This window comes from Ailuropoda melanoleuca, chromosome 17, assembly GCF_002007445.2.
Source record: "Ailuropoda melanoleuca isolate Jingjing chromosome 17, ASM200744v2, whole genome shotgun sequence".
Lineage (NCBI taxonomy): Eukaryota > Metazoa > Chordata > Mammalia > Carnivora > Ursidae > Ailuropoda > Ailuropoda melanoleuca.
The window spans coordinates 6,521,275-6,534,975 of NC_048234.1; the positions used below are offsets into that span (position 1 = coordinate 6,521,275).

A 13,701-nucleotide genomic window follows, 5' to 3' on the forward strand; every position below is an offset into this window, starting at 1 on the left:
CCAGTCTTTTATCTGTAGTGTCATTTGCAAATATATTCTCCCATTCCGTGGGCTGCCTCTTAGTTTTTTTGACTGTTTCCTTGGCTGTGCAGAAGCTTTTTATCTTGATGAAGTCCCAAAAGTTCATTTTTTTTTTGTTTCCTTGCCTTTGGAGATATGTCATGAAAGAAGTTGCTGTGAGCAATGTCGAAGAGGTTACTGCCTACATTCTCTATAATTTTGATGGAATCCATGTGACTCTTGATCTCGGGATTGTGAGTTTGAGCCCCACACTGGGTGTAGAGATTACTTAAAATCTTAAAAAAAAATACTTGATATGTATTTAGATTTCATAAAACTTAGACTTAAAATCATTGATTCATATATCTCAGTTGTTCCAAACATAGTTAAATGTTTTCCAACTAGTAAAGCAAGTCCTAGTTTCTAAACCTACATTTTAAAATAATTACAATTAAGTGCAATTAAAGAGCCACATTTCTTCTGCTCATTGACTGCCTTGTTGGACAGTGTGGGCCTAGAGTTGAGAATAATGTCTCCTAGCCTGATGCCTTTATGGAAAATAAATTCTGGAAATTGATTCTAAATGAGCCCATTTGCAGAAGGAGTGCAGTGACAGACTGGTTAACACAGGCTCTGGAGTCAGACATTCCTGGGTTCAAATTCGAGTTTGAGTGCGTGCGGCTGGCCCCTGGCATATTATCTTATTCCTCTGAACTTTCCTTTCCTCATCGGGCAAAATGGCCGTCATCACACCCACCACACAGGGTTCGGTGGAACAGACAGTAAATGGTCAGTAAATGTGAAGTGATGGCAGTAGGTCGTTTCCTAGAGCTGCCACAACAAAACGCCACAAGCTGGGTACTCTCGCAGTTCTGGGGTCTGGAAGTCTGAAATTGAGGTGTCATCAGAGTCGTGCTCCCTCTAGAGCCTCTTAGGAGAGGCTCCTCCATTGCCTCTTCCAGCTTCCGCTGGCTCCCCTGCTCCGTGGTTTGTGGCAGACGCAGCCCATCTCAAGGTCCTCATGCAGCCATCTTCCCTCTGCGTCTCTTTGCGTCTTCCCTCCTTATAAGAACAGCAGCCATAATGGCTTAGGGCCCACCCTAGGGACCTCCTCTTACCATGACTGCACCTGCAAAGGCCCTATCTCCAAATAGAAGGTCACCTCCACAAGTCTGGGAAGTTAGCCCTTCAACATGTCTTCTTGGGGAACACAGTTCACGCCGTAAGAGTTACGATTATTCCTTACCCAGCTGTGGGGTGTACATAGGCTGTGGCTGATGGGGGTCGTGCCTGACGGCATTTGCCCACTGAAGGAAAAATGTTGAGGAATTGTGAGTTTGGATCAAGTCCAGTTGCCTTTGTCTATATTATCTCACAAAGCCCTCTGCAGCAAAAGTCATGAGGAATACATGCTTCAAAGCCACTCCCTGCCATTTCCATTTTACCTTACTCCACTCCAAAGCCACTGTGCCACCTGGTTCCAGCCCTCTTGTCACAAGACGGACTGTTTGCTCTGCTCTGCTCTGCTTTACTTTGCTTTTTTTGTTTGGTTTTGTGGGCTAGGCTCCTCTGGCTTTGCAGAGGCTTTTACAAATGTGTGAAGCTTTCTCTCTCTTTCTGTGAGTCGTGTTATGGGGAGCGGCAGAGCCTAGACCCATCCAACTCCAGCCCAGGGCTGGATGTGAGCAGCCGAAACACAATGTGGGGTGTCGTGTACGTCCCCAGAGCCTTTGATAAATGCTCCTTTTAAGTGTTTGGTGGGATTTCATCCTAAAGAAACAAATATGATTGACTAGGACATGATTTAAAAAAAAAAAAGTCTTTTAATTCTATCCGATGAGGAAGGTTGATTGCCTTGTTCCCACCCCCCAGAAGAACTAATAAGCAGGTAATAGTGAAATCTGAGTGATAAAACACTGCTTTTATGGTTTACCCTCCGTAGGATTTCTTTTTTTAAGTCTCGCCAAACGCTGAACTTGAAGGTAATGGGCATGTTCTGTTTCTTCATTATCAAAATCTCATCTGTGATGCACGCCTCTGTCAGCCTCTGAAAGGACCTCTCACCAACCCCTCTGGATGCCAATTGAGCTCAGTGCTATTTTGCTACACAGTCTGATGTAATTAGGTTAATTGGTCATTTCCATTTAGCTTATTAGAAGGCTAGAAATCCCTTTCCCTCATTTGGAAGATTAAATGTGGCCATTGCTTCAACCAAGAGCTCCAAGAATGTATGTCTGGGACCCAGTGTCGGCAGCTGGGGACGCTGATCAGACCTGTCATTTGCTCTGTTTTTTGTGGTGTCGCCGGAGGGGGTAATGGGCGTGCAGAAGGCTTAATGGTGATGCAGGCTGGGAGGAAGATGGGAGCCAGTTCCTCGGCCCAGAGAGAAGTAATTACAGCAGCGGCAGCTTTTCTCAGCCTGTCAAGAGCCCTCCCGCTGGCCGCACAGATGTCAAACTTTATTAATTGAGCACTTTCTAAGTGCCAGGCAGCCTGCGAGGCCCAAGGCATAGAAAGCCGCCTTAGAAAGTTCTTGCCCGCAGGGAACTCACCATCTTGTGGGAAGTGACAGGCAAGTAAACCAGCAGTTGCGATTCACTAACTATAGGAACCCCGAGAAAGCACCAGGGAGGGTTTTGTAGTCTTCAGAACACTCGTATCTGCATTAGAATGAGCCACTCAGACAAGGATGACTTGGCCTCATTTTCCAAATGAGAAAATCAAAGCCCATGAAGGTTTAAAAACAGTCTCTGAATCACAGGAGGGTCCTAAGAGGGGAGGCTGAGACCAGAACTTTCCACTCCTGGTGCTCCCTTCTCCATCCTACACACCACTCCCCACCCCCCTTGTCAGTAGGAGTGAGGCGCATCCCTTGCTAAGTGGCCAGGGTGAAGTTGGGGGCCATGGAGCCTGTGTGAAAGGGCATGTGAGGATAGGACATGGGTTCGTCCGCATGGGAAGCGAGCCGAGACAAGCCCAGGTTAAAGGTCTCTGTCCTTCTCCAGCTTTACCTGCCCCTGGTCACCGGTAAGACTCCTCTCCTGCAGTCACATTGCTTTCTGACATGTCCCACACTCTTCCCTTTCCAGACTTTGACTCTTGTTGACCCCATCCTGCAAAATGCCCTTCCCTTCTCTTTACCTCTGTCTCTGCCCAACGGAATTCTGTATACCTACTAAGTCCTCCCTCATCTCCTCTTTCTCCTTAACTTAGGACTACAAGCTCCTTGGAAGGCATGTGTCCTTTTTTTGTTTCCTTTGTATTCCCAAGTACCTGGCATGTAGTAGACATTCAACAAATGTTGAATGAATGAATGAAGGAAGGAATGAATGAATGAAGGAGTGAATGAATGAAGTGAATGAATTCTAAATCGCAAGAATATATTGGGATCCTTAAAATTCATGGCATTGTGGTACATGCTTTGGACATAGGCTAGCTTTTAATCTCATTGAAGAAACCAAACTTATAAGCAGATTTGAGTAATCAACAAAGTTTGCAGATAAATGTCCAAGTGACTCACGTTTATGTGGGCACTCTGGAGAAATGGAATGGGAAGAACCCCCACCCAAAATTTGGTCCTGATGTCAAGACTGATGAGGCCACACACATACCAAGAGAGTATTAAAGAGTTTATTACTCACATAATGAGTCTTTCAGGGAGAGCAGGGGAGCTCCTAAGCAGTCTGAAAATAGCTTGAGAGAGCCAAGGAAGGAGGCCGCCTTGGAGTTTGTGGTAGTTTGGGATTGGAGCCAGGTTGACTATTCCTCTACACGGGCAGGAGTTTACATGCTACAGCCCCCCTCCAGCACCAGAGGAGGGAGCGCCGACGCTCACTGATCAGCTTGCCCCGATGTGGAGCAGAAAAGGAAGAAGGAGGGATAAGACTTTAAAGCTGTCACCAATCAAATGTCTAAAAATTGAGTCAGACCCTATATTAAAGATATCAAATCTACGAGTAGTTCCAAGTAGCCCACGCAAGGAGAATGGGGAGGCTCTGTGTTCTAGATTAGAGAGGGGGAACCCGAGAGAGGTTGCTGATTATGAACAGGAATTTAACAACTTGTAGGACCTTGACGCATACTAATCAGGAGCAGCACAAGAAAAGGAAGGAGTGGAATTTGGGGGAGGAAAGAACAAGGACCTCTCACATGGTGAAAGTAGAGCAGACGGGGCGTTGAGTTGGTCATGAGTCTGGTGGGGCTCCAGGCTTGGCCACAGATGCTCTTGGACAGAGTAGAAGGGAAGCAGGGTGCCTGGTTCACCGGATGGATCGGAAGGAAGCACTAAATGAAGACATTTGATTACCAAGTTATGCATTTGGGCTTCATTCTTATGGAAACAGGCAACTCTGGAAGTTTTAGCGTTGGCATTAACACAAAGTCAATGATGCTAGGGAGCCTTGAGAGAGAACTTGACAGGAGTTGCCAACACAGTGTGAGTACTGAAAGGAAGGAGTCAGAGACCAGAAAAATTCATGGCATCCCTTCTTGTCCCTCCTTCCAGGCAATACCCTGCAGGCAAGTGCTGCTCCTTTTCTGCTGCTACGAATAATCCAAACACTTAATTTGCTAAATCTTGCACGTTATTGGTGCAGTTTGCTGAAGGTGACTTGATCAATACCTTTCTGCTTCCTTCAGTTTACCTGGGGGAAAGAGCCAAGATTCCAGACAAGAGTATCAATGAGACAGAATTATATCTATACTATTATCTTGTTCCTTGACCCCCCCCCCCAATACAATGAAAATTATAGCTTTCTGGAGAAACTGCATTTCGGAGCAAGACTGTCTAAAATTTCTCAGGCACTCACATCAATGGAAGGATTCTGTAATCTGGATCGGGACATTGAAGGATCTGCCAAGAGCTGGAAAAAGTTTGTGGAATCGGAGTGTCCTGAGAAGGAGAAGTTTCCACAGGAGTGGAAGAACAAGACAGCCCTGCAGCGTCTCTGCATGATGAGAGCCGTGCGGCCCGACCGGATGACCTACGCCATGCGGTACGGGACACGGGAGAGTGGGGAGCCCCAGGGCAGGCATGGCCTGACTAGCAGAGCCGCGCACAAAGGTCATGTGTTCGTAGTAACGGGAGCCTTTGTACCAATACCCAGATCCCATAAGGCCTATGGCTGTGTGTTTGCCATGTATTTTCTTAATATCTAAGTGGACAGTTTGGAAAGAGGTGCTCATTGATAGCAGCGTTGAGAAGGATGCTGGGCGCACCTGATGTGGTGAGAGACGATGGTACCCAGAGAACAGGTGGAAGGATCCTTCGCGGCAGGAAGAACATCCTTCCCCCTCCTCCTCCCCCTTCTTCTTCTTCTTGTGATAATAGCCATCCTGATGGGTATGAACTGGTATCTCACTGTGGTTTTGGTTTGTATTTCCCAATGACTAATGACAATGAACATCTTTTCATATGAAAAAAAAAGAAAAAGGAAGAACATCTCTCTGACCACAAAGAAGGGAGAGAGAAAGGGCTGAGGCTGTAGCCGAGGTGGTGGAAGGATGACAGAAAACGGAGGAGGATCTTGGCTGAGGGCTCCTGTTTCCCCGAGAAGTCGGGAGCAAGGTCACGGTTGAGTGTGTGCGCCAGAACAGGTGGCGGGGCATTTGGTATACGGAAGATCGATCGGTTTTGTGGTATGTCAGTTTTAACTCAAGAAGTTGTTTGTTTGTTTAAGGTCATAGGCCATGGAGTCGACGCTGGCTAGGAAAGAAGTGAAGAGGAAGGAGATGATTTCATTTATTTATTTTTATTTTAATTTTTTGAGAGAGCATGCAGGAAAGGGAGGAAGGGGCAGAGGGAGAGAGAGAGAATCTTAAGCTGAGCGTGGAGCCTGATGCTGAGATCAGGACCTGAGCCAAAATCAAGAGTCAGATGCTTAACTGAGTGAGCCACCCAGGCGCCCCGAGTTAGGTGATGATTTTTTAAAAAAAGGAAAAAGGGAGGCCAAAATACTGAAAATCCTACGTTTGTCATGACACCAATACAGGCAAACAAGAGGTGGAATGAAAGAGTCAGTTGCTGAGCTGCCGATAGAAGGCTTTAATTGGAGAGCGCGATGTTTCCATTTAAGGTTTCAGATGTAGACAGAGTCCTCAAGTAATGACAAGGATGAAGGTGTGGCCATGAAGTCAGGTGGCTGGATGGGGGAAGGAATGAAGATTAAGACTCTGGAGGATTATCCACGTGGATGTTGATGTCACCCGGGCCGGTGGAGAGATGGCCCATGAGCCAAGCGTTCAGGGAAGGAGTAGAGTGACGAGTGAAACAGTAGGTGACATTGATGTTGCAGGGGTCGTGGTGATGCAGCCAGGGGAGCGGGGTGTCCACAGTCCCCCCAGTATGGAGAAGACATGGTTTGGAAATAGCAGTCATCAGTGAGGAGGACCAGGATCCCACCTCTCAGTCCTGGGGTAGGTCAGAGGCAGGAGAATGAGCCCAACGGAAGAGACTACAGAGAGAAGAGTGCCCTTGGGGAAGACTGAAGGCCAGAGTTGGGCCAGATGACCAATAAGTGGTTTGGAAGGTTTGGAAAGGAACGTTGGTAAGTGGAATAAGATGAAACAGAGATAGAAGCATGAGAGCATAGGAAGACAGAGGCCCTTAAATCTTGAGCAGGGAAGGAGGACCGCAGGTTTATGGAGGATGGAGCCTCCTGAAGCTTCCAGAAGGCATTGATCCTGGCTGTCTTCCAGTGGATGGTGGTGATGGGACAGGACACCCAGGCTTCACAGAGGGTCGGCAGTGGTGTGGATGGATGGGGGTTTAGAACGAGCCCTGATCTAGGACAGCAGGCGGGCAGTAACAGCATAGCTTCTAAGCGTCGACTTAACAACTAGGGAACCGGAAGTTGGCCCCAGCTCTGTAACTACCAAGCCCATGACCTTTAGTACATCCTGCCAGGTCTGTAGGCCTCCCTGTTTCACAGTTCTGTGACAGATACACATGCGTGTACTTCTTTCCCGGCAGCGATTTTGTCGAGGAGAAGCTGGGAAGCCGATATGTGGCAGGAAGAGCGCCAGACTTTGCGACCTCGTTTGAGGAATCAGGACCAGCCACACCCATGTTTTTCATCCTGTCTCCAGGGGTGGACCCCCTGAAGGACGTGGAGAATCAAGGTGAGAAAACCTCCTCTTGGAGCCGAGGCTGCCCCCACCACGTGAACTTTCACTCCTTGCGTCCGTCAGTCTCTCTTCTCCTGGCTCAAAGCTCAGTATGCAGTACTCGGTATTTGCTGGCATAGAGAAGTCAGGGTCATTGCTGAGCCAACACCAGGGGGTCGCCACTGGAGAAAGGACCATCCAGGGCGGTACGTGGAACAGTCCATGCAAGTAGGTTCATGAGGAGACCTGGTCCTGCCACCCACCCCCCCGACTCCCCCTCATTTTGGCCAGAGCGATCTTTCTGAAACACAGGTATGACCCTTCAGGGCTCCTACTGCCCTGAGAATAAAGTCCAAATTCCTTAACGTGTCTTCCAGGGAACTTCATCCTCCCGTCCCTCCCTATTTCTCCACCTTCTTTCCATTATTAGTTTTCTGTTGCTACCGTAATGAATTACCGTGAATCTGGAGGCTTAAAATAACACTAATGTATTATTGTAGAGTTCTGGAGATCAGAAATCATAAATAGGTCTTACTGCCTCCCTCTTTTCCTTATAAAAAGTCCTATGATTATATGGGGCCACTTAGATAATCCAGGACAAGCTCCCTGTCTTGAGATCCACATTGCAGAGTTCCCTTTGCACTCTAAAGTCCTATGTTCACAGGTCCTGAGGATTAGGACACGGACATCTTTGGGGATCTATCATTCTGCCTACATTCCCTTATTCCCCTCTTTTGTATTCTACACGGCAGCCATTCTCCCAAGCCTGCTGTGTCCCCCTGAATCTCCTTCACCAGGTTACCTTCTATTCATCCTTCAGATCCCGATTTCATGTCACCACCTCCAGGAAGCCCTACTGACTTCCACGATTCTAGGTTCCCCTCCCATGTGCTCCTAGAGTGCCCTTCTTTATGTCCATCACCTTTTAATTGTCTAGTGACTACTATGCCTTCCTAAGGGAGAGCTCGTGGTAGTTGCTTCTGTACTTCCTACTAGTCTTATATCACTAGTCTGTTTTTTAAGATTTATTTACTTATTTGAGAGAGAGAGAGCACGAGAGGCAGGGGAGGGGGTAAAGGGATATAATTTCAGGCAACTCCATGCCCAGCACAGGGCCCAACGCGGGGCTCCATCTCACGACCCTCAGATCATGACCTGGGCCGAAACCAAGAGTAGGACGCTTAACCAACTGCACCACCCAAGGTTCCCCTTATATCACTAGTTTTACATTGATCAATTCTAGATATCTATTTATAATCCCTGATATAAAAAATAAGAATTTCGCTCCCACTACTGCCCACTACGACTGTCCACTTCCACCACATTTTTAACAGCTTGACTGAGGTATAATTCATATGCCATATAATTCACCCATTTCAAGTATATGATTCAAAGTTTGCTAATATTTTCACAAGGCTGTGCGACTATCACCACAATCTAATTTTAGCAAATTTGTATCCTCCCCCACCCCAAAAAAACTCCTAGATCTCTTAGCAAGCACTCCCTATTCCATCCCATGTCCTCCTTAGGCCACCGCCAATTTACTTTCTGTCTCTAGAGATTTGCCTGTTCTGGACGTTTCCTATAAATGAAATCATACATTATGGTGTCTTTCACTGATGGCATATTTCACTTAGCATAACATTTTCAAGTTTCATCCATGTTGTTGCTGTAACATAAATCAATCCTTTTTTATGGCTGGTACTATTCCATGTATCAATCTAGGCAGTATTATCTTAACAATGTTAAGTCTTTTGATCCATCAGTATGGAATGTCTTCCCATTTATTAAGATCTTCTGTAGTTTCTTTTATTACTATTTCATAGTTTGGGGTGCATAAGTGTTGCATTTCTTTTTTTTTAATTGAAATATGATTAACATACAGGGCTATGTTAGTTTCAGGTGTACAGTACAATGACTCAGCATTTCTATACAGCGAGTCCTCAGTGCTCATCATAATAAGCGTACCCTTAATCCCCTTGCATTTCTACAGTTAAATTCATTCCTGAGTAGTGTGTTCTTTTTGATTCTGTTGTAAGGTGGAATTGTTTCCTTAATTTCGTTTTTGGAACGGTCACCGCCAATGATTTTTGTATATTTTTGTATATTGATCTCCTATCCTGCAACCTTGCCGAACTTGTTTATTCCAGTGATTTTTGTGAATTCCTTAGGTTTCTTGCAGATACAAGTTTATGTGATCTATGAAAAGATAGTCTGACTTCTTCCTTTCCAATCTGGATGCCTTTTTATTTCTTTTTCTTGCCTAATTGACCTGACCAAAATTTCCAACACAATATTAAGTAGAAATGGCAAGCTTGGACATCCTTGGCCTGTTCTAGAACTTTGAGGAAAATCATTCAGTCTTCACTGTTAATTATGATGTTAGCTATGGGTTTCTCATAGATACCCTCCATCAGATTGAGCAAGTTGCCTTCTAGTTTGTTGATTTTTTTTTTCCTTTATCATGAAAAGGTGTTGGATTTTGTCAAGTGCTTTTTCTGTATCCGTTGAAATGATACCATTTTGTCCTTTATTCCACTGATATATTACATTAATTGATTTTTGGAAGTTAAACTAACCTTGCATTCCTGGGATCTCACTTGATCCTCGTGCATAATCCTTTTTATATATTGCTATACTCAATTTGCTCATATTTCTTTGAGGACTTTTACATCTACATTCATGAGAGATAACGATCTGTTGTTTTCTTTCCTTGTGACGTCCTTGTTTGGGGCACTAGTAACCTATACATCAGAATGGTTTGGGAAGTGTTCCTTCCTCTTCTGTTTTCTTGGAAGATTTTGTGAAACATTGATATTAATTCTTCATGTGTCATAGAATTCAGTGGTGAAGCCACCTGGACCTGAGCTGCTCTTGGTGGGAGGTTTTTTAGCTACTAGTTCAATTGCTTCACTTGTTACAGATCCGTTCTGATTTTGTTTCTCCTTGAGTCAGTTTTGGCGTTTGTTCCTAGGAATTTGGCCATTTCATCCAATTATCTAATTGGTTGGCAAACTCCCAAATACTGGTATCTATATTAAAATGTTTACTTCCTTGGGGCACCTGGGTGGCTTAGTTGGTGAAGCGTCTGCCTTCAGCTCAGGTCATGATCCCAGGGTCCTGGGATCGAGTCCCACATCAGGCTCCCTGCTCAGGGGGAGCCTGCTTCTCCCTCTTCCTCTGATGTTCCCTCTGCTTGTGCTCTCTCTCTCCGGCCCTCTCTCTCTCATAAAGAAGTAAAATATTTTTTTAAAAAGTTTACTTCTTCTATTGGCTATGTTAACTTAAACAGTGTTAGTGAAACTTAATGTTTTATTTTGTGACTTCTAGATCATTTCTCTTGACTTCCCTCTCTGTAAGCTGAGACTTTAATTTTCCAACTTGCATCAGCTGTGTTTTACTTTTTCCTAGACAAGGATGAATATATAGTCATTCTACTCTGTTACCATCAGTAATTTTATTCATGCCTAGTCTACGAATTAACTGTAATATTTGAAAACCAATAGCATTTATATAGTAATTAATATACACATATTAGTCACCAAAGAGGCAACTGAATATGCTAGGATTACATTTCCTTCTTCATGGATCCAATGTCCTAACCTCTAGGGGTCTCTCAAAGCATGTTCTCGGCATGGAGTTTCAAAGTCATATCAAATTTCAGTTTGCCTCATATTTAGATGATGATTTTCTTGGATAGCTTTTAGTTCTTCCTGGAGTTTTTGAATGTCTTTTCCTTGTTCTTGGGAGAAGTAATGCCCCTTTGCCATTATCACTAATATTTCATGCTTATTTCTTATTGTATGTATTGACTAGAATCCACTTTATCCTTCTTGAAAATATTCTACCTAGAGCCCATTTATGTTCTGTTCTAAAATAGATAAAATGCCCTCTAACCATCCTGGGACTTATTTTCTTCATCTTCTAGTTAAGTACTATCATTTTTGGATCCTGTGTCTTTTATCTTCACTTTCCACTCTCGTTTTGCTAGCATGTGCCATCAGAAGAGAATCATGGGAAGTAAAATTTCTGAATCCTTGGGTGTCTAAAAAGGCTTTAATTTTGCCCCCATACTTTTTCAGTATTTTCGCCAGGCGCAAAATGGTTTTTACTCAGAATGTATCCGCATTGCTCGGTTGTCTTCAAGAAGTCATTTATGTTCGGTTGAGGTCAAATGCCTGTAGGGTGCTATTCTTCCCTTCTTTGTTGGTTGCCTGTTTCTGTTCTGGAAAGTTCTGGATCATCTCTCTAGCTTGTATTCTGAAATACCATGAGCTGGGTTTGGTGGGTGTGGGTCTTTTCCATTTGTCTGCTCAGCACTCAGCACACCTTCGTAAGTGGAAAAGTCATACCTTTCTTTACCTCTGGAAATTTTGCTTTATTGTTCTTAGTAAATACCACTACCATTCACCAAGTTGCTCATCCCCAAAACCTTGGAATCAGTCACCTTGGACACTCCCTCTACCACCCACCACATGTCGTCCTATTGATTCTACCTACTAAATCCATTTTGGACTGCTGTCCTTGTTTCTCTCTTCATTGTTGCTTCCCTGATATGAGTCACAGTGATCTCACTTGGACTGACCCGGTGGGCCCCTAATTCATCCCCAGTCTTCCCCCCTGCCTGCAGTCTTTTGCCACTCTGCAGCCAAGGACATCTGGCTAAATCTCAAATCTGATCGTATCACTCTCCTACTTAAAATGCTCCAGTGGCTTCCCATTGTTTTAGGGAAAGTCCAGTACCATTGACATGATCTGGGTGGCCAGCATGGCCTGGCCTTTGTGCCAAGCCTTGGATCTTCTCTTCCTACAAGCTCATTCTACTCCAGCCACATAGCCCTTTTAGATCCTCAGCCACACTCTGAGCCTTCCTGACCTAGGGCGTTTTCACAAGAGATTTCTTTTACCTGAACTACTCCCCAGCAATTCAAGGGAGCAGTACCCACTCATCCCGCAGGTACCAGCCTCTCCTAACCTCCCTGCAAGACCAGAGATTCCCTGTTACACATGTATTTGCTCAGGGCATTCAGTACACTTCTAATTAAATATTTCTTTTAAGGGCGCCTGGGTGGCTCAGCCAGTGAACCATCTGCTTTCGGCTCAGGTCACGATTTCCGGGTCCTGGGATCAAGCCCTGCGTCAGGCTCCCTGCTGAGCTTCTCCCTCTCCCTCTGCTGCTTGCTCTTTCTCGCAAATAAATAAATAAAATCTTCAAAAACTAAATAAACAAATGCTCCTTTTATAATTTTAACTTATGTTTGCCTACCTGCTTGTCATTAAGATTCTCAGCTCAAGGACCATGTCCTCTTGCTTATCATTTTTTGTTTTTTTTTAAGATTTTATTTATTTATTGGACAGAGAGAGAGACAGCCAGCGAGAAAGGAAACACAGGCAGGGGGAGTGGGAGAGGAAAAAGCAGGCTCCCAGCAGAGGAGCCCGATGCGGGGCTCAATCCCAGAACGCTGGGATCACGCCCTGAGCCGAAGGCAGACACTTAACGACTGCGCCACCCAGGCGCCCCTCGTTTTTTAACCCGTACCTAAAAGCATAACTAACAGAGAGAAGGCACTCAGTAAATATTTGTTGAATGAATTAACNGCTTTTTAACCCGTACCTAAAAGCATAACTAACAGAGAGAAGGCACTCAGTAAATATTTGTTGAATGAATTAACAAATGAATGGATGTCATAAGAACTGTTGTCGTAGCTGAGTTATTCCCGATGTTTAGCCTTTTACAGACTTCTGTATTCCTTCTGTTTTCTGGAGGTTTTATTCCTTTCATGTTGGCAAAATCTAGTTTCCTCTTTTTGATTCAGTATTTTTCCTTTTTGGAAGCTTTCATATACCCTGTTGATGAGCAATTTCCTACTCTTCCTGGCCAATTGACCTCCATCTCTTCCATCATGCACTTTCAGGCTGTCATTTCAGGGACGCTGACCCCTCCCTGATCCGTATTGGTTATTTGTCTCTGAATACATTATCTCAGTCCTGCCCTTGGCTTAATCTTAGCGCCTATTTCCTCACTGGAGGCAATTTTGCTGTTCATCAACCACAGATTAGTTAGGCACCTGTGCCTCCTTCTCTCTCTCCCCCTTCCTTCTTGCCTTCTCGATGGCTTGATTTATTTTCTAATTCACCCATTTAGAACATATACTCTGGTGACAGCCACGCTTTCTGCATCTTAAATGAAATCAGATTGCCTGATGGGCTCCTCTTCTCCAGTTTGGAATCTACATGACTGACTCACACTTTCCTCTCTCTCTCTAGCCCCAACTTACTAAGTAAACTTACTGTCTCCATGCTCGGGGAGTCTATGTATCAGACAGTTCACTGTTTTACTCCGTGTAGACTCTTACAAAGCTTGGCATCCTTTCCTGTGTTTGAGTTGGTGATTTATGTTCTGAACTCCTTCGTATCTCTACCCCTTTGTTTCAAAATGCCAGTTTTTAATATTGGGTGGGGTTTTAAAACCTGAGAATCAGGGGCACCTGGATGGTTCAGTTGCTTAAGCATCCGACTCTTGATATCAGCTCAGGTCTTGATCTCAGGGTCGTGAGTTTGAGCCCTCCACGCTGGGCGTGGAGCCTACTGAATGAA

The 13,701-nt window shown here is 44.8% G+C and overlaps 1 protein-coding gene across 1 annotated transcript in view; it reads left to right on the forward strand.

The window, feature by feature from the left end:
- The window catches only part of DNAH9 (dynein axonemal heavy chain 9), a 1,064,222-nt gene that overhangs the window by 978,981 nt on the left and 71,540 nt on the right, over window positions 1-13,701 (forward strand). Inside the window, exons 56-57 of the mRNA XM_034647281.1 lie at window positions 4,801-4,994; window positions 6,971-7,119. Coding sequence (XP_034503172.1) covers window positions 4,801-4,994; window positions 6,971-7,119 — 343 coding nt within the window. The remainder of the gene's footprint in view (window positions 1-4,800; window positions 4,995-6,970; window positions 7,120-13,701) is intronic.